Genomic DNA, 25,200 nt, shown 5'->3' on the forward strand with positions numbered 1-25,200 from the left:
TAGATAGATAGATAGATAGATAGATAGATAGATAGATAGATAGATAGATAGATAGAATGATAGATAAAATAAATAAATAAATACATGAATTAATAAACAAATAAATAAATAAATGAGTGAATGAATGAATGAATGAATGAATGAATGAATGAATGAATGAATGGGGGTTACAGGCATGTGCTACCATGACCAGTTTTATATGGTGCTGGGCTCAGTAGACAAGCACTCTACCAACTGATCTGCACCTCCTAACCCTTAACAGAAACTTTAAGCTCCCTTTATTCATAGGAAGGAATACGTAAAAAACCTGTACCTGGTCACATGTTAATCTGCATCAGTTTTAAAGGGAGAAAAGAGAGATTGGGGAAGTTCTAGGAAAATCAATCCTGTGCTCTGACTTTAAATGATTAACAAAGGCTATACAAGACACAAACTCTTCTAGCATTGGATAGAAATATCCATAAGTACAACATGGAGGTTGTGGGCTAAACCATAAACATGGCTACATAAACACAGAGAGAGAGAGAGAAAGAGAGAGAGACCTCCTCTTTCTTTTCCTGTTTTCCTTTTACAGATAGTAAAAACATAATACACAAGCATGTACCTTTCTGTAAACTTAGCAGCCATTCTCAACAATTAATCTTCAAGATATATAAATGAATTTCATCATTTCTAAACAAATGTTGAATTAGCTTGCTGGACTGGTATGCCACATTTATCAAGCAAGTCCCATGAGTGACAGGTTATTTTCCCTTGTTTGCTAGAATAAACCAGAGTGCGTTAGATCTTCCTGTTTCAGTTGTCAAAGAAACTTAGAAATGAGGCTTAAAAGTTACGCACGCATTAGACTTTTGATGCTGCCAGGCACTCTCCAATGGACACAGCATGACTTTTACTTATGAAAGTGATGATTTTTCAGTACTTCTACCAACCCACAGTGGCATCAACTTGTTGGTCTTGTTAACTTCAAAATGTCATCACATTGTTTTCTGATGATTATTTTTGGATGAATCATTTCATCAGTTTTCCATGTATTTTAAGCTGTTTGTCTTTCTGTGTAATCTCCATATCCTTGGTGTGTTTGTAAATACCAAGAAACCATCCACTTGTAAAGAGGAAGGGTCTATTTGGGCTCACAGTTTTGCAGGTCTTAATCTGTGGTCACTTCGCCTGTGATGAGACAGCACATGATGACAGGAGTGTGAAGGAGAATGACGCTCCCCACCTCCTGCCTGAGAAGTGGAGAGAAAGAACATACTGGCTCTAACTGTTCTGTTTGAGATGCCTCCAGTGAGCTAATCCTCCCTTAGTCCTGCCTCTTTCAGGGCTGCTAAGGACTGGGCCTTTGGTGCATGACAATTGCAGACAGAAACTGCAGCACTTGCCCTGTGCTTTAAGTTGGAAGTCTCATGTCTGTTATCTCCCCCACCCCAGCCTGTGGGTAGCAGCCACCCCAGTGTGATTGTGCTGGGTTTATCCTTTGAGCTGGGCCTATTTTGGAAAAAATATATATATATATGTTATGTATGTTATGTAGATATATGTTATCTATGCATGAGTCACATAAATTACATTGTGCTGTACATTATAGTTTTTCTTTAAAAATCTTTTATTTGAGAGTATTTGTATGGATGGGGGGGTGCCAAAAGTCCTCAGGCTTCGTGGTTGGCACCTTCACCCACCGAGGCATATTGCTGGCCCCTTGATCTTTTTCTTACTCGCTAAAGACAGTTTTTTTTTTTTTTTAATTCATTTGCCAGTGCTGTACATTAAGCTTTATTTTTCTGATAGCCACATAGCTGGAGTTTGGGGAATATTCTAACAGTCAGTTATTATTGGACTGGTCTAGAAAGGGTGGGTCGGGGTATTGTGGAAGCCTTGAAGGGTGGAGAAGGTTGTATGAGAATACGAGAAAGAAATAGAGCTGACTAAGAGGAGGGCCCACACCATAAGGGTTTTTTTGGGGGGCGTGTATAAAGTGTTTCTAGTCAGTGGAGATTTCCGGGGTAAGATGATGTCACACTGGTGGGAAATTAAGGTGGGCTGAGGACATGATATCTGAGAGGCCAGGAGCAGCTGCAAGTCTCAAGTTAGACTGGAGAGATCACAGTAGCACTGAGCCCCCCAGGCATGAAAGGAAAAGGCCCAGGGTGGTAGCAAGACTGCTCACAAGAAAAACCGACTCTGAGTCTATTTGCTAGATAGGACCTGGGAAGGCCAGGCTGCAACGCAAGGGTGGGGACGGCACTCTTGGCATATTAGCAGGCAAGGTCTGAAGTCCCGTGGAGAGTTTGTCTGTGGATAGAACTCTGGGCTGGACAGGGATTGATGAGTCCTCAGCAAGTGGCTGGGAGGGGAACACATGACAGTGAGATCACCCGGAAGAGCAGAGTGAAGGCTACAGAGGCCTGGCCAGAACAAGAGCCCTCCGGCAACTATAGAAGAAGTGGATGGACAGGCTGAACTGGCTGAGACATGGTACTTTTTAATGGACTCTCTGCCATTCTGGATTTGAGCCTAAGTGGAGAGTGGGTTATAGACAAGGCCTGAGGAACCACCCCTTCCTGCCTGCCTTGGAGGATGCAGAACATGCTTGGGCAGAAAAAGGCAACTGTTTTAAGAAGCTCCATGTGCTGGCTCCGTCCCTCAGGTAGAGGCTGGGAGCCCTGAACACTGTTCCTGAAGCTAGCTCCCAGCTCTGAGGGTGACAAGGCTGGAGCAGCGTGGGTCTGTCTTCAGTACCACACACAGAGCTCTACTACAGGCAGTGCTAAGCATGGGCATGCCCAGGGCACCATGTGACCTTTCTGGAAACCCGGAAAATGCCTTGGGTTTTCTTTCTCCTTCACCCTGTCAATGTATACCTGTTCTTTTTTTTTTTTTTTTTTTTTTTTTTTTTATAATACTATGCTTTGCTGCTAACTATACGAACCTGGCTTTCTAGTAAATGATTAACGGCTTATCAGAATGAATGTGCACTGTGAAGAAGAAATTCTGTCCTTTCTCCAAAAGGAAAAGTACAAGAAATGCTCAAACTCTATACAAAGTGTCTGGGCAGTTATGTGTCTTTGTCATGACTTTTGGCATGAGAGTTTTTTATTTAATAGGTTTTTTTTTCTAATGTAGAAAGCAGGCATTACCTATTTTTAGCATCTTACTGTGAGGCTTGCTATAGTAGTTGTAATTTTCCTAATGCATATTCACATAAATGCTGAGCTACTTAAAATGCTCAGTGCATATATTACAAACCCACTTATGCAGACACAGCCTTGGATTTGTGCATTCATAGAGGGAGAATCTTGGAGCAGAAACCTTTTTCCTAACCCTGTGCATGAGAGAATAAAACTGTTTTCTCTACCTTCTGAGTGACTGGAACTGAAAATGAAATGGACAAAAGACAGATTAACGGAAGGGGCTGGATTTTTAAATGATTGCATCAAAAGTCAATATATCTAACTTAGAGAAAAAGAGAAGCAGGAAAAGGCTTCTATAGGAAGAATACACAAGTTTCTCTTGGGAAGAAAGATACATGAGAGGGAGAACAAATGAACGTTTGTGAGACTGTTTATATAGCCATGAATGGCCTTGCTGTCTTCAGGACCGTAAAACTGTCCCGGAGCAGGGGTGGTTAAGGTTTATTTTCTGTGTTCCCTTCTAGAAGTAGGCACTTCCAGCTTCTTCTGGAAGCCAGGGTAGCACTGATACCCGTGGATGTTTTGGGAGGTTGACAGTAACATTACCTATGGATTCCCATCCTTTGTCCTGACTCTGAGGAATATTCCACCTCCCAGTTCTAAGCCACAAGCACCCAGGAGGTAGTACCTTTGGCCCCTGCAAGAGTGTGAGCCATTAAAGACCTGGCCCACCCTCCTCCAGCTCTTTACTCTGATCCCTGGGAACCCATCTCCTGGCCAGTGTGATATAAACACCTGCCTTGCCAGAGAGTGGTCTGGGAGGCTAGTGTCCTCTTTTTTGTCCTTTCTGAGGACTCATGCTTGTAGAACTCAAACTGCTCCTAAGGAATAGGACTCTGCCTGGAGATGGATCGATCACTCAGTTGCCTTACTTCAGGCTTCTCCAAAGGAAAGGGCTTCTCCAGGGGCAGATTTAAAGACAGATAGAGGAAACTGTGAGGTGCATCGGGGCTCCCTGCCGCTCTGCCTGCTACTTGCGCAGGTGTTCAGTATTTCAGCTCTACCAGCCCTAGTTTTGAGAAGCTTTGATTGGGAGAAAAAGGTTCCGGTTACAACACAGGAGCCCCACTGGCTGAAAGAGAAGGCCGGCCCTATATATACCTCAGTGTTGCAATGCTTGTATCTGCAGCATATGGATGGTAGCAAGGTAGAGGAAGGGCATTTCCTGGGCTCTGCAGTGCTGTTGACTTTTTGATCCCCCAGTCTCCTCATCTGCCTGGAGCATGGGGAGAGTGGTTCTTCATCCATGAGCTCCTGAGGGAAACTACCAGTACATTAAAAAAGCGTGGCCAATGTCTGTAAACATCTGTGCACAGGGAGCTTCGGGAAAAGGCGCTGTAATAAGTCAGGCCTTCTACTCCTCCCTCTGGGCCTCATGAGGGGCTCTTCTCTCCAGGGATGTCCCCTCCCACTCCCATGCTCACTGTGTGAGAAGACACCTGTCACTGCCACCATCTGTGATGAAGGGCTTAGTCTGTGGGCAAACAGGAAGTAGCTCACCACTCAGGAACATGAAAGACTCTGGCCATGCTGCATGCATTGGGCTGTGTGGATTGTGTGTGTGCTGCAGACTGTGTGCTTGGGTCAGGATGCTTTTGGGTTCTTGGAAAAGTATGGTAGATAGACTGGGAAGAGACTCCATGAGTGAAGGGAGAATGCTGGAAATAAAGCTTGAGACTGTGGGACCAGGAATAATGTCCCTCTAGTTGGAGGCTAAAAGGGCCTCCAACAAGGGATCCTCCACCCAGAGTTTTGCTTCTTATATCAGGTGATCCTCCTCCTGGGGGAGCAGCCTTACCAGGCGACAGAGGAAAACAATGCAGCCAATACTGATGAGACCTGACAGGCTAGGGTCAGATAGAAGGGGAGGAGGACCTCCCCTATCAGTGGACTAGGAGATGGGCATAGGGGGAGAAGAGGGAGGGTGGGTGGGACTGGAAGGAGATGAGGGAGGGGGATACAGTCAGGACAAAAAGTTAATAAATTGTAATAAATAATAAAAATTAATTTAATATAAAAAATAAAATCGGGGGATAAAAGTTATAAGAGAAGCGTGTACACCGAAGACTCCAGCAGGCAGGGAAGTCTTTCCGAACTGCCTGGTGAGGGAGAAGCAGATTTCCCTTTCATTTTGAAGTGATTAGGAAAGAGATGAGCAGTCAGTCAAATGGCCAAGGGACAATCTTATTTCAAGCACTCTGTTGTCAAGTGAATTCAGTTGTGGTCATGGGGGAGGCTGTTAACCCATAAATGAGCAGAGCATGAGACAGAGTCTGGAGGTCGCCCCTGACTTCCCTCCACCTTTACACCTCCCTTCTGCTTAAGCAGCCAGACTCCCTAGTTGTCACCAGTGACAGGCTCTCCCTTCTATGCCATCATTGCTCTTGCCTGAAGACAATGTCCTCCCTTACCTGGACCCGCACCCTACCCCCAAAACTACATAACTGGGGTTTTGCTCTTAAGTAGGCCCTGATGGTTGTTCTTAATTTAGTAGACAAATGATAATAAAAATAAATGCGTACATACTTCTTTGGCCCTCAACTCTCAACTTCCAATACAGCTTGGTCTACAGTAGTGGACCCAGTGAACTGTGGTGGGCCCTGCTTCTCCTGTCCCTGGACTTCTCCCAGTGCCAGGCCTACAGAGTATTACCAGGACATTAGGCTTTTTCCATCCCAGATAAGGAATTAGACCTGCAGCCTAAATCACTCTTCCCTATTGGGCCTTCTTCACGTGAATATAATATATCTCTGCCTAGGCCTTCCCTGACCTGCATGGCCATGAGCTCACCCTGTCACCCTCCCTGGTTTCTCCCCAACTCTTTCCCCTAGCAGTCTAGGCTTCTTATGAGCGGATGCTGGTTAAACTGGTGTGTCTGCTTAAGTTCTGTCTCTGTGCCTGCTTATGTGAGCAGGCAGCATGTTTCATTCCTGGTTGGCCAGAAGCCTCTAGTGTGGGGATGGAAATACAGAAGGTGCCGGGTAGAGGGCTACATACCAAAGGCAAGGCTACAGCCTGAGAAAAGGTTTGCTTCTAGGTGATACACTTAGATTTCAGGTTTACCCAGCTGTGTGGAGAGTCATAAAATCCTGAATACAGAAAGTATTGCAGCTTGGAGGCATCTACCAGGATGTGTTGGATTGGAGGTGTTTGTGAGATTAACTGTGTACAACATTTTCTAGTCTTAGAAAGTGGGTGGTTTGAATCTGCCAGGGCCAGAAGGGTCTCATCTGATGTATCAAATATATACAAGTTGGTGAGGCTGACAATCTTCATATTAACTGTGTCATGTCCTCCTACTTTCATTCTCTAAGTCTTACCTTAGTAGCAGCTTGTGGGTCCACATCTGAAGCAGGATCATTGTCTTATCTTTGTGGCTCCTGTAGCAGAATCCCTTCCTGGCCCTACCTCTCTTTCTATTCCCCACACTGACCCTGATTGACAAGATGAGATGAGGGTTGACGGGAGCATGACTCTAAGCCTTACCCTCTACCCTACCCTCTCCTATGAATACTCTAGCCTCCCTAAACCCTTTCTTGGGCTGTACAAAGCTACAATGTGCCTGGGGGGAACACAGGCCCAGAACAGAGAATTCCAATACTTTTCATACCCACAGGAGTTTGTGGTAAGCTCTATCTGTGAAAGGGGGACAGCTGGAGGAGGGCCTGAGCTACAGTCAGGCCCTTTCATGTAGGCCGTGGGTGCAAGGCCTATGGCTGAGGCCTTAACAACACCACTCTTATGGGCAGGCCAGTCTAGAGAGCCCAGAGAAAGTAGGTGGGAGCTAGAGCTATGGCTGGGGTAAAATCTTCGGAGCCTCAGCAGAAAAATGGTGGAGCTGAGAATGAATGTATGGACTGTTTGCATTGAGTATGGCGTCCCCCTGGCCTCTGTATCATACTCCTAAACACTGTAGCCTGCCCCAGGGACTTGCGTCTGGAGTTCAACTGTTGGGCATGGGCAATGATCGATTTATGTGCTCAAAGGGCTTAGTTTGAATCCTAGCCTTGCAACTTTCCATTTGTGCAACCTGAGGCAGCAGCTGGATCTGTACGATGACTGAAGGAGTCATGCTTTATGAGGTCAGAGTAAGAGCTGGTTAAGGAGTTTGTGCAGGGGCCTTTGATAATATCTCAGGTATTATTATATGACACGGGACACAACCATATGAAATTTGAAATGTCATATGTGAAAAACAAAATACTTGATTTGAGGACCTTGCCTTCATTGCTAACCCTCTGGGGGACTAAGCTGAGGCAGAGGCAGGACCTGGTGCAAAACCACAAGGAGGAAGGAGGAGGGGCCTGTTCACAGCCCCAGCCTCCTGTTCTTCCCCTTTATCTCTGGCTCTGGTGTGTTGGGGAGAAGGCCAATCTGTGGCAGGTTGGTTCTGGGTTAGTGCTTCAGGGTAGCAGCTTCCAAGGAGCAGACATATCGATAGAGCATGGGGCCCTGGGAGATGCTGGAGCTGGAAGTGGATCCCCTTGTCGTGTAGGCAGGAAGTGTGAGGTACTGAACTACTGTGAGGCTAGGGAGCTCTGCAGAGCAAGAGGAGTGGTGAGGGGAACGGAAGTCGGAAGCTTCAGTGACCACATTCACAGGCGGGCATCTATGCAGCGGAAAGTCTTCCTGGGGCAGGGGAGTCCAGGAGAGCCTCCAACTTCTATTCACTCAAGGTGAGCTAGGTGGGCTTGCTGGGGATGAGGCTGGGGGAATCTGAGTTAGGGGACCAGAAAATAGTGTGTTTTATGTGGGCCCTCGTGGCTGGGCTAGGGTCAGGCATGCCGGATGGAGACGAGTTTCTGGACTTGATTCCTGCTTGGGTATCTGACATGAGCCTAACTTCACTGGACTCTTGCCTTTCCTTACCTTTCCTCCACGCTGTCTACTCTCTAACTCTCTATGTGGCCCTTCTCTGATGTCTTTTCCCCCTCCTTTCACCAGGGCCTCTAGAAATCTCTTGAAACCTCTAGAAGGTGAAGGGGCAAAGCAACCTGCCTGAAATCCTCATGACTGCTGTGGTTGAGGTTTCAACCTGACTGTAGACTCTGGAAGGCTGGAGTCCCAGGAGGGTGCTAGAGCAGCTCTGGGTGTGGTCGCAGCAAAAATGGAGTCTGAGCTTCTGCCCTTAAGGTGCTCCCTGCTCCATCCTATCCCAAGGTCCCACCCAAAAAGACTGGAGTTAGATGCAGGAGACACCCCCCCAACGTGTTTAACCCTGAGTTAGTACTATTTTTATGATGTGTAAGAGGAACCATGACACTCCCAAAAGTGTCCTTTTATGAGACACTGTAGGGCCTGTTAGTGTCCCTCAGAACTGACCTTCAGCTCCTGCTCTCATATTTCAGGCCTCCAATTTCACAGTTATGGTCATTCTTCTACTAAAAGGCTGGGTCAATGGGACCAGGACTCTTAAACCTTAGACTAGCTTGAAAGAATAGTCTCTAAGCAGGCATGTCCCCAGCCCTCTGGGACTGCTGGAGCATAGCAGTCCCCTCCGGCTGTGGATAAGGACTGGTAGCATAGAGATCACCTTGGGTTCTGGGGTGAGGGGACCAAGGAAGAAGAGGCTTGGAAGATGCTTGGAAGAAGACCTGACTGACCTCTTGGGGGTCCTTCACCTTCCGAGGCCTTTCTGAGCTTTAAGCCAGCTCCCTCTACCCGCCCCATCACTCTGCTCTCTTTTTTGAGCCTCAGCTGCTTTCACCATGTGCTATGGGGCCCCTTACCTCCCCATTTGCATGAAGGCTCCCTTGGGAGCAGGATGTGGGGCCTCCCCTAGTCAGTTCTCATGGTGCCCTGGGCTCAAGTTCAGGTAGCAGCACCAGTCCCGTATACTCCATTCCAGAAAACTGCATTTGTTGTGGCTCCTTCCCCTGGGGACACTGCCCTTGCTTGGGCTATCCAGGGACAAAACAGCTCAACTCCCATGTCTCTGGAAGGGCCAGCCAGTCATGGAGTAAAGGAGGAAGCGGGTCGCCTTGCTGAATCTGAAAGCTTAAAATGGAGTGGGTGCGTTGGGGTCGGAGGGGGGGGCAGGTCATGTTCCAGACAGACAGACTGAGGGCCATTTCCTCCAGCAGGCCAAGAGCTGACAGCGTGTGGATCTGGATGAGCATGACAAAAGGTGGAGTGTGTGGTGCATGCATGTGTGCGTGTGTGTAATTTGGCTTCTCTGGGTGAATGGCAGAGCCACAGTGTTAAGCTGAGAAGACATAGCAATGTCTTGAGCACCTCCCAAGGACCAGGCCCAGCATTAACACTCAGATCATTTCCCATTACATAGCAAACCTGCTGAGTGGCTCTTCATTCTCTTATTCTACAGATACGGGACCAGGTGACATTTCCCTCTGTCACAAGGCTAGTCAATTATAGAGTTACAATGTGAATATAGTCTGTGAGCCTCTCTATCAGCATTCTTCACTGTCACCCTGATCTAGGCTGTTACTCTTCCTGCTGAGGAATGGCTTGTCTCTGTACTCAGTCTGTCATTCTTAAACTAGAATACAAAGATACAAAGCTAGGTCCATAAGCCAAGAGCAAAGAGCAAATCCAGTGTAAAAAAAAAAAAAAAAAAAAAAAAAACATAATCCAGGTATCCTCTTGCCACCCCTGCCCTCCAAAAATCAAAAATACCGCTGAGCTTAGGATGTTGTTCAGTTGGTAGTCTTTGCCTAGCATACACAAAGCCCTGGGTTTGATCCCCAACACCATATAAAGCAGGAACATGAGAACACACCTGTAATTCTAGCATTCAGGAGAGCAGAGGCATTAGTACCACCCGTGAGTTTGAGGCCACCCAGGAGACCCTGTTATGAAAAACTGAAAGACAAAAATCCTTGACAATCTAGGGCAGGGTAAGAGAGACTGACCTCCTGACCCCTGTGTGTCACTTTCCTCCCACCAGCTGGATGCACAGCTTAGCCCCTGAAATATTCTCCCTAAAAATATCCTCCTGGTGAAAATTAACTGAAACGTAGAACTCAAGACTGAAACAGGGTGTGCAGTGAAACAGTGCTCTCTTTCCTACCTGACTGCCTGGTGACTCCTCCCCCTGTGTTTTCTAGAACCCTAAGTCTTTTCCTGGGCTTATAGAGACATTCTGCATCTCCCAGAATGTCTCTGTCAACTTCTCAAGGCTTCAAAGTACTTCGAAAAATTGAAAGGCCACTTTATGTTAGAGGCAAGAGAACCCAACTTAGCCTTTTATTGCTGAATTCTTTCTTTGCAGCTTTGTTCAGTACCTGAGATGAGAGATTTCAAAAAAGATTTTACTGGGATGGTCAAATAGTTTAGCCAGTAAAGGAGCTTGCCACCAAGCCCAAAGACCAGAGCTCTATCCTTGGGATCCACCTGGTGGAAGGAGAGTACTGATTTCCCCAAGTTATCCTCACACAAACACAATACATGTAAGAAAGGGGTGGAGGATCCTGCCTAATTCATGCATGTGCTCTGCTCTTTTGTTACTGGACTGCTTCTGTCTAGGAGATGCCTTTCTTCATCCAGAGAAAAAAGGCTGGTCTCAGATTTCAGCCAGATGACTGCGAGGGCAGCTATGATGGCCATCAGAAGGACTAAACCCTTCAGGTCATCCATCCTGCCCATTCATGAAGGAATATTGAAAAGCTAAAAAGAAAAAAAAAAAAAGGAAGAAGCACACTGACTTGTGGGTGGGAATAAGAGTATTGTCTAGAGGAGCCTGACGCCTGGGTTGAAACCTCAGCTCTCTCACATGTTTGCTGAGCTACCTAAAAAACTCTGAGAACCCCTCCAAACTTTAGCTTTTTTGTTAGAAAGAAGGGGTGTTTTGTTTGCCTCATTTACAGGGTGCCTGGTGAGAGATGAGCTATACAGCTGGATAAGTAGTCTGTTTGCAGGGACTGGAGACTATTATCTGTACCTTCTCCCGTGGCATTGGGTTGTCAAATAAAACATAGAATTACAAGTTAAATTTGGATGTTTGATAAACTAGTAGGGTTTTTTTCAAGCATGTCACAGACATTGGGAGTGCTGGATTATTGTTTTGTTTTTCATTCTTTTGAAAACATTATTGGGTATCAACCCATGGTCTTGGACATGATAGACAAATACTCTGTCATCCATGGGCCCGGCTCCCTCACATGTTTATCCACTAACTGGCAACCCTACCATGAAGGTGTACGCCTTCCATATGTCCTGACCTCCAGGAACTGAGACTCACCTGAGCTCTAGACCTCAGGGATCATAGAGAGAGACCTGAACATCTCAGGTCAAAACCAGACTTGAACTAAAGATTAATGATATAATTCCAAGAAATGTGAGGGTTGCACTGCGTAGGACATGATCCCCCACCCAGTAATGAGAGTCTCCACAGTGAATAGGAAGCTCAGGAGAAGTAAGAATTTTCCGTGTTTACTTCCAGGCAACAAGAGCCCTTTGAGTAAACACTGAGAGTTGAACACTGAAATAGAGCAATGTGGAATGCAGTCAGGTTGACTTTAATTGCTTTAAAAGAATGTTGGCCCAGTCAAACCACATGCCAACCAGTTGGCTTTGGGTTTTCTTAACTCCCCTTTCTGCCCCTTTACCCCAATTTCCCTTGTCCTCCTAGACTCTTCTCTCCCTAAGTCTTTCGTATACCAGACTTCAGGGATCTACTCTCTCCTTTTTGGTCTCTAGAAAATTATAGAGACCACACCCCCATCTTTGAAAACTTCGGGAGAAATACTGGATTTCTTCCAGGAAGGCAAACCCAATAAAACCCAGTATTCCGAGATGCCCATGGTACCACACACATATGCCATCATTGGTGCTTTATGCACGTACATGCATGCATGTATGTATGTATAAGTACCTACTTGAGAAGAGAAACATGGGACGCCATCCAGGCTTCGGTGCCTCGTTCCTATTCCCAAGATCACACATGCACATGTCTTGTCAAATGAATTCCATAGTGAGAGTGAGTCATCCTGGCTACATGGTTAGATGGGACTTAGAGGCAGAAACACATTAAGTTGTGATGTATGGGGGTCAGAGAATGAGGAAAAGAGAAGGGACTACACACAGGAAAAGAACCAGGCAGATACACAGGGATCAGGCCTTAGCTGGGAAAAGGAGGGTCTGAGGCCCTGCCTTGGGGTCTGGGAAGAAAGGGAGGGTGGGGCTGCACTGACGCCTAATCTAGCACCTGTAACCAAGTGCTTCTCTCCATTCTTCTCTAGCTTCAGTGTGGATCATTTGTCCCTGTTATTTATTGTGCCCTATGGTCTGTTTACTTGAGGAAGCCTTAACATGGATATTCCATGTTCATCTTTCACTTGATCATTTTCTATAAGGCAGGCCCAAGGGTGATGGTTGTGATTTAGGAAACTCGCTAACATGAGAGCATATCTTATATTAGTTTCCTGTCATTATAACAAATACTTGAGAAAATTACCTATAAAGAGAAGACTATGTTTTGGCCCACAGTTGTAAAGGTCACAGTTGTGAAGGGTCTAGCCCATGGCTGACTGGCCCAACTATTTTGGGGCAAGGCATCAGATCATGGTATGAAGCACATGGCAGAGCAAAGCCATTCAGTTCATGGCCCATTCCCCTTCATAGACATGCCTTCCTAGAGGAGGTCTTATAAAGTTTCTAGTGCCACCACTAGTGCCAGCTGGAGACAAGCCCGAATGCATAGGCCTTTGAGGGTCCAGACTATAGCGGGTTCTGAGGTATATTTGTCAGTTTCCTATTGGAAGTAGGACTGTCTGAGGCCTCTTACACAGAGAGCAGTGAGGGCAGAAATGAGTAGCTGCATAGGGACAAGGTCACCTATCTTGCCTTTTGACATAGATAGCAAAGGTTGTAAGTTCTCAGCCTACAGTCTGGGGTTGGAGATGTGATGAGAGACAGAAGCAAGGATGATGAGTGGAGGCCAACCTACGACATTCGGAGAAGACTGACAGGCGAGGCTAATTTCAATTCATTTGACTCAGAGATAAAGTTAAAGACAATGGCTCTTCTTTTCTGAACTCTGTCTTTGGGAGGGACTGATTTATCACTAAATGATAGAGGGACTTGAAGCCTGGTCAGGGTTCTTTCAGGATGCTAAAATTCCAGAACTTTATTATTACTGAGCAACTCCAGGTTCATAATAAAGCAAGGAACGTGGTGTCAGGACAGAGTGAAAAAGGAAAACCCAGCTCGGGGCTCTATTTTCCAGTCTTTCGGGAGGAGACTTTGCAGATGAGGAGACTGATGTACATGTTAGCCCAACCTCATCTCTCTCTGGCAGTCGTAGGTGAAGCCACATCCTTTAAGTGATCTTGAAGAGTATGTAGATGCCACCCAGCCTTAGTGTGTAAGCACTGAGGTTTAGCATCAACGAGTATCCAAGCCTGGGCTGACAATGGTGGCAGCTTTCCTCTGAGGTGGGGTCTTTTATAAGTGACCCTCAGTCACAGGGATGACTCCCTAGGTTCATCCACTCATCTCTCAGTTGCAAGGAGGGGTAGCTCCAAGGCCTGTGGTCATTCATTCATCCCCACACTTTCTACTGCTTGACATGGAGGAATTGAACTGACGCCATGGGTTTCTTATATATTCTTGGGGCACTACACTTCAGGTAAAACACATCCCACCCTCTTTACCACCTGCCTGGAGAAGGAACATAGTTTAAGGTCTAGAAAGGCTCCAGAGAGAGTGATGTTAGGGATAGCCAGCTGGGTAACAAACTACTGTTTGTTTCTTCAGCAGGAGAGGGATGAGGATATCATGGAATGAAAGGCAGGGCTCTGAAGTCAGAGCTGGGCCTCTGTTTCCAGCTCTGGGTCGACAAGCCCAGCTCAGACTGTGGCTTCCTTGTCTGTGTCATAGGAAGGCAACAACTGTATAGTTATCTTCCAGGTGCCAGGTTATATGTACGGTAGAGAAGATGGGCATATCTAGCTGGATACATAGAAGGGTCTGTCGTTCTTGGCTGTGTGAGTCAGCTGTAGTTGTAGGCTGGGAACTCATCTCACATGTTCATTCATACTCTGTTTTCCCACATCAGTAGCTTGCAAGCACACCTGCAGTCTTTCAAGAATTATGTTAGAAGAAAGTGAGACAAGAGAAAAATAAAGAAGTATTTGATGAAACAAGAGGTGTTTAACTGCAAATACATGTCATACATCTGTGTGCTTTCCTCTGCACTTCCTGGGGCCAGCACAAGAGGGAAACTGGCCACAGGTCATGAGTTTCAGTGTCCAGTAGATTTAAACAGGCCAGTCACTAAGATGATCAGGGCCACTCTGGCAACCAGCTAAGCTTGCATTTCACACAGATGGTGGAGACTCACAGCAACATTCTCATATGTTCCTTGGATGCATCTGATGAAGATTGGTCTCCAATGCTACAGGGAGTCTTGGATGTACCAGAAAGCTTGCTTCACATTTGAAGCCTCAGGCACATGTGGCCATTGCTTCCTGGTCTCACCCTCTCTGGACGTCAAGACTCTCCCCTTTATGAAACAAGTGCTATACTCCTTGGTGGGACAGAAGGGCTAAAGCTTCTCCTCCATGAGACTGAGTGGGGAGCCCTTCAGTGCTTCTGCCTTAAGTTGTACAACTGTGCATAGCACATAAGGAAGCAGCTTAGGAGCTGGCCTTGTGAATGTGAAGGCCCACAAACAGGACTCAAACCTTGAGAAAGGAAGCAGGCCATGGCTTTGCTCTCCTGGTGCCTGCTGCTCCTGTGAGCTTGTTCCTTTCTCCTGCTTCCATAGCCTATGTCTGACTCTTGCACATTCTCACTTACATGTCTTTTCCGTTTTCTGCTGCCCTCAGGTGCTCTAGCTCTTTCTGATGTACCTCCCTCTGTCTCTTCATTCTCTAAACTAAACTCCCAAAAGAAAGCCCTGATTGACCGATGCTTCTTTTTGTGTGGAGCCACATGGGAATCCTTCAGCCAACAGATGAGAGTCTTTGGAACAAGTGCCATTCTGATGCCAATTTGAGGTTGTGAGGCCACAGGGTATGTCTTGCAGGGATGAGAGGGCAGGGTTCTTTAGCAGATCATCCCAGGCGTGGGTTCTGGTGTGTCTAGCACTTTGGGAACAAAACTTTATAGTCCCTCTCTAACCTGCACTCACTTTGGACATTTACAGGCTGCATGTGGTTTTCCAGTTCCCTCCTTGCCTTATGCACCTACTAATTCATGAAATGGGATTGTGAAAACAGACACTACCAAGGGCTTCTGCTCAACTTTCCCTCTGTGGATGATGGGTGACAACAGACCCCTGGACCACCTCAGACACATGGAATTTCTCAACATTTGCTTGGAAGATAACCTACAGCCCTGCCCAGGGACATGTCCAAGTGATATATGTAGCCATCCAGGCCCTGATGAACCTTGCCAGGAATACGCCTGGCCCTTTGACCCCCCTCAGTCCACCAGGCCTGATGCTCATCATGGTAACTCTGGCGTGGAGCCCACTCGCCTGGAAGAATGCTCTTTTCAGGGGGAGGCCAGGAAGACTCCAGCATCACTGAGGTCAGTAGGGGACAACTGCCCTTTGGGGAGTCCACAGCAGAATCAGAGCTCATCCACACAGGTGGTGTTCTGGGCTGGCATCCTGCAGGCCCAGATGTGTGTTCTGGACCTCGAGGAGGAGCTGGAGAAAACAGAGGGACTCAGAGCAGAACTGAGGTGTTGCATCCCTCCATCTTCTAAGGACTTCCTTGGTGATGTGGACCTGAGCCCCAGCCTGCCCAAGGCGGATGAAGACCCTGAGGATGATAGCAGTGGGCCTGAAGAGGAGAACCAGACCTGGCCGAAAGGGCAAATGCCAGGCTCCTCCCCAGAGTGGGGTGCTGAGGAGGACAGCATCTTCTTTGACAATCCTCTCTTCCTGGAGAGCCCTTCCTCAGACACCAGTGCTGAAGGGGAATGCTTTTCCTGGGGGTACCCAGATGGGAAGAGCTGGCATCATAGTCCTGAACCCCTGGATTCTCCACTCCAAGAAGGCACAGGGCTCTGGAGGCCAGGAAGTGAGCTGTGTTTGGGGAGCAACATTGCTGACCATGGTGGGTGCACCACCCCTCCATTCCCTGTGCCTCTCTATAAGATGCACCCTTGCATGGCCTTGGGGTCCATTGAAGAAGCTTTCACAGTACCTCTTGACCAGGAGGGTGAGGTAAGTTATCCGAGAAAGCCAGCTGAGGGCTGGGCTGGGAACATGACAGGAAGGGCCTTGGGGGGGGGGGGGGAAGTCATACAGGGGACAGTGTTCAGAAGATAGAGTTTTGGGGGATCTGAGATAAAAGAACACCAAAGTTGCCAGTGTGTGTGTCACTGGGGAGATGGCTGAGTGGAAAAAATGCCAATTTGAGGTCCCCAAATTCCATGTACAAGCTGGGTGTGTCAATGTACACCTGTAACCCAACACTGAAGGGAAGAGAGTGGAGACAGGAGGAGCCCAGGATCTCAATGGCCAGCCAATCTAGCCAAAATAGCAAGCCTCAGGTTTAGTAAGAGATACTCTGTCTGAAAAAATGCTCTCTCCACAGAGAGCCACACAAGAGGACACTAACATCAGCCTCTGTATTCTCCAAATTGGACATACTCATCTGTAAACACTACACACGCACACACACACAGGAAGGAGGGGAAGAGAGAGAGAGAGATGGACATATGTAGACACATACAGGCACACACTCATACACAGACGCACACATGCACATACTCTCACAAAGACTGACTCATGTAGATTTCAGAATAATGGGAGGTTTTATCAGTACAATAATGCCATTTGGAACACAGATGCAATTGAGTTCTGGAATCTCCATGTCACCAGTTCCAAGGAGCTAAGTAAGACTAGAAGAACTGACTTAGAAAACAGGCAGCCCTTCCCTTCATGGTCCAAGTCATTCTGGGATCCTCCTTCCTACTGCCCAGGAATCTCTGGCTGTCACAGAGCAGCCTGAGCAGCCTCCAGAGAGCTATTTTAGGAATCTTGTCCTCTCTTTTGAGAGATTTCAGCATCTTTTTACTTTCAGCTCAGGATCCTTCATTTTCATTGTGCAGGGTCGATAGATCAGCCCTTACAACAATGACATAGGAGCCTTGATATCAATCAGGGTTTGTCACAAGTTATGTGATGCAGTCAGGGGGACAGTTTTCCCAGAAATTCTCTGCTTTAGAGATAAGGGCAGCTCAAGATGACAGAAGATTTTTGTAACCTCCTAATCTCTCCACTCCCAAAGAACAATGGTGATCAGAGGCAGTCGCTGGAGATACTTGTCCCAGGACCTTCTTCCAAGGCTTTGCTTTCTTAAAGGGAAGCCTGGGAACTCCACCCAGGAGGAGATGGCCATCATCCTTTCTACAACACACCCCATCTGGGGTGGGAGCAGCCTGTAAGGAGGAAGGGTCTTATGAGGCGTGGAAAGGGCCTGGAACAATTTCATAGCCAGATCAAGGGTCTCTTATTTCATACTTCTGGGGAAGACAATCTTAGTCCAGGCTCACCTAAATCACTCTCTGTGGACCATGAATCCATCCAGGAATCACAGAACTTTGGATTTGACCTTAGACCTGCCACCACACATCCTGTACAGCCTTGGGCAAGTGTCTTTCCCTCTGTGTCTTACCTTCTCCCTCTGTGAAGAACCATGAACCCACTGATTTCCAAGGTTTCTGTGGTGCAGTGCTTCTCCCAATCACAGTTCTGAACGGAGGACCCAGACTGTTTCCATGGGTTCTGGGAGGAAGGAGTTCTAGGAGGGAAGGGCTTCCATATAGTCTTAATATCATTCATTTCTCTTGTTTCCAGGACTCACAGACACCCCAAAGCCTCTCTGACCTGGCTCCACCCATACTTGAGAACCTGCAGACAGAAGATTCTTCCTGGCCCCAGGAGCTTCTTGTCTCGCAGAACAGAGGTGAGACCCAGTGTGGGGATCTGGGAAACTGAGTGGTGGAAGGCTTCTGGGATTCAGAGTGGAGACAGAAGTCTTTGTTGGATTCATTGTACTGTGTTGGAGCCAGACATGCTTAGGATTAATTCTTTTGTGCCTTCATACATAAAATGAGCTTTCCAATACTTATACAATGAAGGGCTGTACAGAAGATACAGCATTTCCAATGCTTGAGTCTTGCTAGCTCAGCAATCCCTGAGCCCTGAGCTATCTGGGGACTGGAGTCCTGGAAGCTGCCACCAGATAGACAGGGAGAGATCACTGCCGCAGGACAGGACATCCTGCCCAGTGCTGGGGAAGTACTTGAGGGAAGGAGGTCTGGAGGCAGCAGCCAGCTGTTTCCTGTCTCCAGCCCTGAGCATGCTCATTCCTGCCATTCCACAGGTGAGAGGGATGTTGGCTGTTTCCAGGAGCCCATGCCCTGTACCTTGGCCCCCTGGGGAAGCCAAGTGTCTCACCTGGAGTCTGGCTCCCCAGAAACTGAGGGCAGAGGCTCTGGCCCCAGGCCCAGCCCTGTGTCTTCCCAGGAAGGTGGTTCACAGGTCCAGCTCTGCAGTCTCAAGTGGCCAAAAGATGCCTCCCACCCTTCACTCCTGGAGAAGGATGAATCAGAGTTAAATTCCCTGAAGAAAGAAGAGACAGCAGAGGTCCTAAACCTAAGGCAGGAGGTGGAGTGTGAAGACACAGCCAGGACTGAAGAAGCTCCAGCTGCCCAGCACCAAGTTCACTTGACTTCTGCAGAAGGGTGAGTCTCAGGCCAACTAGTCCTGGGCTCCTAATTGCATTGTAATAAAAACAGCCTAGTTTGGGTGGGGTATAAGAAATGCACACTAGTGCTAATGTGCTAATGTTTATTTCAGGCTCCATGATAAAATAGGATTGATTAGACGAGTGTATTTCAGTTTATTTCATTAATCATGAGTTTATTTCAGTCTCCTATGATAAAACAGGATTGATTATATGAATAGTTTCAGAAAACTGGAATGTTTAAAAACACACAGATCAGAAAGTTAAGAGTCAAGACTTAAACATATAGAAGTAGAATCATTAGTGTCCCCAGCTTGACACCAGGAGAGAAAGGCGAGATGTTTGGGGAACTGACTAGAGCCCTGTGAAGGCTTGGAGGATTGTGGGTGAGAACTAGGGAGTAGAGTTTCAGGGTAACAGGAGTCAGGTGGGACTGGAATTGAGAATTTTAGTTTCAGGTGTGCTCTGTGGTAAGGATTACCCAGGTCTGCATATGCCTATCGTATAGGTCACCAGCCAGTCTTATGGTAAGAGCTGTTAGGCCAGGGAAAGGGTAAATCCGAAACTTACTCTGTCTCCCCCAGTTTTTGCCATTGCTAAAGTGAGCCTGGCTCCCTGTTCTCAGCTTGATCTTCACACCTTACAGTTTATGTGGGATGGGGCTGATGCTGGGGCTTGGAAATATGTGAGAATAGCTGCAGATGAGAGAAATAATGCTACTTGCATTAGTTAAAATTTCTGGTGCTGTGATGAAACATCATGACCAAAGAAACTTAGGAAGGAGAGGGTTTGTTTTTTTTTTGTTTGTTTGTTTGTTTTTTGTTTGTTTGTTTGTTTTTCTGCTTACACCTCCACATCACTGTTCATCATTAAAGGAAATCAGGACAGGAACTCAAACAGGGCAGGATCCTGGAGACAGGAGCTGATGCAGAAGCCATGGAGGAGTGCTGATTACCGGCTTGCTTCCATGGTTTGGCGCAGCTTCCTTTCTTGTCAAACACAGGACCACTAGCCCTGGGATAGCACCAGCCATCATGGGCTGGGCCCTCCCTGATCAATCATTAAGAGAGAAAATGCCTTACAGCTGGATCTTATGGGGTATTTTTGTCAAGGTTTTTTTGTTAAGGTTCCCTCCTTTCAGACCACTTGTGTCAAGTTGACATAAAATTAGCCAAGACACTAACCTCATCCTGGGTGGACAGCCCATCACTGAAGCTGTCAAAGGGCTCCACCTGCCACTCAAGATTAGACAAGCTTGAAACATCTTTGTGGTCACCTGCGGGAAGTGTAGCAGCAGCTTGGCTCCGTCCTGTGGGTCTTGTTTTAGTACCTCATCTCTGAGATCCTGGTCCCAGCCTAGGCCAGGCAAGGCTGAGTTTGACCCTGTCTCTCCATGCTGAGGACCTGGGTTCAGCTTCTGCACATGGCAAGAGTTATAGTTCTAATCCTGAGCTCTGGCCACTTCCCATGGTCTTGGGGAACATGTGACATGCATATCCACCACAAACGTGAGCCTGAGGACACAAGTTGATTTTTCTAGGCTTCCTGAGAGCCCCATGCCCCAAGCTCAATCTCTAGAGGAAGGCCGGAGGCCATCGTCTGGAAACAAGTTGGCTAATAACATCAGAAATGACAAGGGGGCCTGGAACCTAGCATTGCGCCTCTATCACCTGAATGGTTTCCGGAAGTCTGAAGTGGCTGCCCACCTACGAAAAAAGTAAGGGACTTCTGAGATACATGAGTGAGACAGTGCAGGAGGGAGCTCCCCATAGGCTTCCTACCAGGACATCCCACTCTTGCTCTTTCCCTGACCTATCACCCCTTTGTTTCCCTTATCTACCTTAGGTCTGTCCTAGCTCCTCCCCATGCCAGCTCACCTCTCCACCCCCATTCTTGGCCAGCTCCACCTTCTTCTCTGTCTCTCTTAAAACACTTCTTCTCCATACCCCTGACACCTCCCCTTGCCCGCCCCAGACTCTACATGGCCTACCACAGGTAATACTGACCCAAGTAGAAGGGGCAGGCTAGCCACTGACTGTTCTCTTGGGACCTGGGACCTAGCCTGGTTGTACCTATTTATCTCTTGCCATCCTGGGGCCCCTCTGTGCCTACAGATCCCCAACCTGATCCCAGCACCATCTTTATCTCCATTGTCCTCTGCAGCAATGACTTCAGCAGGGCTGTGGCTGAGGCGTACTTGTCCTTTTTCCACTTTGAAGGTCAGAGCCTGGACCGAGCCCTCCGGTAAGGCCTCCTGGCCCTCTGAGGAGGCAGGAGTCGCGTGTGTGGGGTGGTTAAGGACAGCTGCAGGGCAGTGGTCTCAAATTCCTGGAATGTGTGGCTCTGTTCAATCTTGGCCTTCTTGGGCAGTGGTTTCCTCCAGGCCCTGGTGCTCAGTGGAGAGACTCAGGAGAGGGAACGAATTCTCTACCAGTTTTCAAAACGCTTCCATTACTGCAATCCTGGAGCCTTCCCCTCAGTAGGTATGGAGTTTGGGTCTGAAGGTGAGGCAGGACTTTGGGGATTCATTGGGCAGCAGCCCTGTGAGTGTATTGGGGCTGTAGAGAAATAGGGCGGATGGGAGGATGTCACCCTTAGTGTGGTCCAGATTCCAATGAGCTCTGTACTTGCCTCTCTGGGGCAGATTCCATACACACCTTGACCTGTGCCATCATGCTCCTTAACACAGACCTACATGGACAGGTAAGACGTGGGAGGGCACCTAGAGCACTGATGGAGGTGCCTGTGTGGGGGGCGGGGGGAAGATCTGGCATGGGGAGGGGAAGAAAGGACCAGAGACCGAGAATATGTCAGGGCAGGGCCCTGGAGTTCTCCAGTGACTTCCTGGGGGTATATTCTATCAGGGTGGCACGTTCAAACTGCCCCACTTCTCCATGGCCACAGAACATTGGAAAGAGCATGAGCTGTCAGGAATTCATAACCAACTTGAATGGCCTGCAGGATGGTGGGAACTTCCCCAAGGAGCTGCTGAAGGTACGGCTCCCTGTCTTCTCTGTCTGCAGCCTGGAACTCTCCAGTTCCAAGGGCAAATTAGTGCTCACACGTGGCTTGGATAAAAGGTCTTTATGAGGACAATGTTTGCCTGTGTGTCCCTGTCGGTGGTGTCAGTGGTATCTTGGGATTTGTTGGCTATGCAAATTGACACCCCTGGACCTATAGAGCCACACTACATCCCTCTGAAAATGTCCTGTTATATTCTCAGGGGATTGTTACCCCTTTGAAGTCTGACAAATGCCAGTGTATTGATTGAATGTATGAGACATAAAGTTCCATGTAAGGAAAATCCTGATCTCAGGTTTGGGACCTGGGTGTTCCTGATTTGAATCCTAGGCTTAAGCAGCATGCCCCTTGGTCAACTCAAGTTCCTTCTGGGGGAAATGACCACCTCACAGTATCATTATCAAGATGAAATGAAAGCTGTCAGGTGCCATGCACTCTTCCTGGCTCACACATGCCTCATAAGCAATTGGACCACTGGCTCTTTCATTGACTTAGTAATCATTTATTGGACATTTCCTGTATACCAAGTACCTTGAGAGGAACAGCAAGTGCTACAAAAGCAAGCAAGATGCATCTGTAATAATCCACCTGGACATTACTTCAAAGTTCTAATCTAGCATTCACTCCTTCATTTGCCAAATATGTTTCTGTGTTGTTCAGCCATTTTCTTCTCTGTCAGATACCCTTGGAGAAAACTGTATGTGGATAAGTGATATTCTCTCTCAAAGGACTAGTTTAGAATTTACTAGACTTGTGCAGTGGTCTTGGCTACTTTCATATCTTTATGTCTCCAGTATCAGGCACAGGGATGGATGGGTGGACAGATGGACAAATGGATCATGAATGCTGCCTGCTTGGGAGAAGAAGAGCTATGATGGGGTAGAGGGAAGAGGTGGTACATATGGCCACAGATGTGTGCCAACAAAATAAGTCAATCAACCCTCTATTCATATGCTTCTCTCCCAGGCCCTCTACTGGTCTATCCGAAGTGAGAAGCTTGAGTGGGCTGTGTAAGTGAGACATCCTCCTTCCCTCTGCTTCTTGCCCTCACCACTGCCTCTGAACCTGCCGACCCACTGTTTCCCATCTGAGAACTGGAGAAACTGAGGGGACCACAGAGTCTTCCCTCTGAGTGGGTGGTGTCAGAGGCAGGGCGCTGGGCCAGTGTAGGGGAGGGCAGAGGAACTTGGGTGACACTGGAGAAGCTAAGGCTGATGAGAGGTATGTATAGCAGTATTTCCAGGGATGAATGGATTGGCTTTTGAGAAGATTTTCCTTAAGGAGGCTCCTATCATGGTTCCTCCACATTAAAAGATGGTGCTGAACCCCCAAGAGGCGGAGGGCACTTGCCCACCAGCATTCCCAACCTGATTCTCTGCCATCAGAGATGAAGAAGATGCAGCCAGACCTGAAAAGGATCAGCCCTGTGCATCAGCTGGCAAGATAAGCAGTCCCTTCCTCCAGATGGCTCAGGACCCCACAATGCCCACCTACAAGCAAGGCATCCTAGCTCGGAAGATGCACCACGATGCCGATGGCAAGAAGAGTGAGTATCTGCTGCCTGGGAACAAAGGTGTATGTAGGGACAGGTCTACTTAGGGACCTTGTCCTATATTGTGGTACACAGAAGAATGAGCAACCTGCGTTTTCTTCCTGTATGGTAACTGAATGCTGAACAAAATAGGTCTGGTTATTCCCAGGCCCCAGCACCGTGTGCTAAAGCAAAGACTACACAAGCACACCAAATGAAGGTGGAGGGGGGCTGTGTTGAGTATGGGGGCAGCAGGAGGTAGAGGTGTTTGTGGTTTGGTTCTGAGGACTGGCTAAGGAGGGACAGGAATAAGGGAGGTGCTGGCAAATGTTGGTACCTGAATGATCTTGTAAGATAAGAGGGTTTGAATTTCTATATTGTCTGAGTACATCCCTTATAGAGCAAAGAGCACTACAGAATACACTCCGAATATGGCATGTTTGAAAGGGGATGGCAGGGACAAAATCTACTACAGTTGACATTGAGGCTCATCCCAGGGCAACTGAAAGCTCTTGAGCATGGCAGCTGCCTGACCAGCAGTAATCCCTGTAAGCTACGCTAGAACCTATGTGGTGGCCAGCATTGTCCTGAATGGGGCTCCCAAGGATGATCACAGGAAACCAGGCCTCCCTCTGGCCAGGAGCTTAGAACAGGTTTTACCCTACAAGGCTGGGATGAGGAAATTAGGAAGAGAAAGGGGAACTGATGTTAGGGGGTGGTCCCCATGTGCTCCCTGAGTGGGCAAACACATCAGTTTTTTAGGAAGAGGTCTGAGTAGAATGATTTGTGCCTGAGTACGTGCACCTGAGGTTCAGGGAGAGCTGGTCTGCGTGAACATTTATATGTCAGTAGGTCTCTGGTTTTGTTTCTGTGTGTGAAGACTTTGGATGTGCATTTGGTTGTACGTGTTTTCTTTTGTTGGTGACCTCTGTGTGCTCTCATGCCTCCTTTCGGGGGACTGGGTGCCAGGACTCTGAGCATACATGGACCTTTTTGTGTCTCCCCTTGGGACAGCGCCATGGGGCAAGCGAGGCTGGAAGATGTTTCACACCTTGCTGAGAGGGATGGCTCTCTACTTCCTGAAGGTAGGAAGGGGGTCAACAGCACCAACTGCTGACCTTCTAGGGCCGGGGTGAAGAAGGCGGGGAAGGAGAGAACCTTTTTAGACTGGGAATGGTATCTTGAGACACTAGTTACAGCATCTTTAGGAGTGTAAAGCTGATGGGGACGGCATTATTCTGGAAGCATGCCAGTTGTTAAAGTGCTATGTAAAATCCAGCTAATGGGGTCTTCAAGGAGAAGTCCAGAACTGAGCCCCTGTGTCTTTGGCAGGGAGAAGGCCACTGGCTGGATGGAGAGAGTTTGGTAGGACATATGGTGGATGAGCCCGTGGGAGTGCACCACTCGCTAGCCAGCCCGGCTACCCACTACACCAAGAAGCCACATGTCTTCCAGCTTCGGACAGCAGACTGGCGGCTCTACCTCTTTCAGGCACCGTGAGTCCCTGCAGCAGGAGGGAAGTGGCAAGGCTCAGTGTTGACAAGCAGTGTCTGTTGGTCCCAACCCTGACTGGACAGAGCTTCTACCCTACTACCATGACCGGGAAACCTTCAAATTCTGTGCTGGGGGATACAGACAGAAAGGTGCTGGGGATGCTCTGACTCCTCGCAGTCCCTTGGTTAATGCACTACCCTCTTCCTTAACAGAAGATACTAACAGAAGATGTTAGAATGCCCCCCCCCCCCGAGACTGTTCTGGGCACTTGATATAAACTCCATTTCTATCC

General features: G+C 47.8%; 1 protein-coding gene across 4 annotated transcripts in view; it reads left to right on the forward strand.

Annotated features, from left to right (window-relative positions):
- Positions 1 to 25,200, forward strand: part of Psd4 (pleckstrin and Sec7 domain containing 4) — a 73,724-nt gene that overhangs the window by 2,639 nt on the left and 45,885 nt on the right. For 3 of the 4 annotated variants that reach the window (XM_055600261.1, XM_055600263.1, XM_055600264.1), the window contains exons 2-13: positions 15,304 to 16,332; positions 17,971 to 18,079; positions 18,500 to 18,860; positions 20,403 to 20,579; positions 21,026 to 21,106; positions 21,233 to 21,345; positions 21,507 to 21,565; positions 21,767 to 21,856; positions 22,850 to 22,893; positions 23,269 to 23,429; positions 24,429 to 24,499; positions 24,747 to 24,910. In XM_055600261.1, coding sequence (XP_055456236.1) covers positions 15,415 to 16,332; positions 17,971 to 18,079; positions 18,500 to 18,860; positions 20,403 to 20,579; positions 21,026 to 21,106; positions 21,233 to 21,345; positions 21,507 to 21,565; positions 21,767 to 21,856; positions 22,850 to 22,893; positions 23,269 to 23,429; positions 24,429 to 24,499; positions 24,747 to 24,910 — 2,348 coding nt within the window. In that variant the 5' untranslated portion in view covers positions 15,304 to 15,414. Of the gene's footprint in view, positions 1 to 7,705; positions 7,871 to 15,303; positions 16,333 to 17,970; positions 18,080 to 18,499; positions 18,861 to 20,402; positions 20,580 to 21,025; positions 21,107 to 21,232; positions 21,346 to 21,506; positions 21,566 to 21,766; positions 21,857 to 22,849; positions 22,894 to 23,268; positions 23,430 to 24,428; positions 24,500 to 24,746; positions 24,911 to 25,200 lie in introns of those variants that run through there. The other variant, XM_055600262.1, reaches the window with a different exon arrangement.

This window comes from Psammomys obesus, unplaced genomic scaffold, assembly GCF_907164565.1.
Source record: "Psammomys obesus unplaced genomic scaffold, mPsaObe1.curated_primary_1811, whole genome shotgun sequence".
NCBI lineage: Eukaryota > Metazoa > Chordata > Mammalia > Rodentia > Muridae > Psammomys > Psammomys obesus.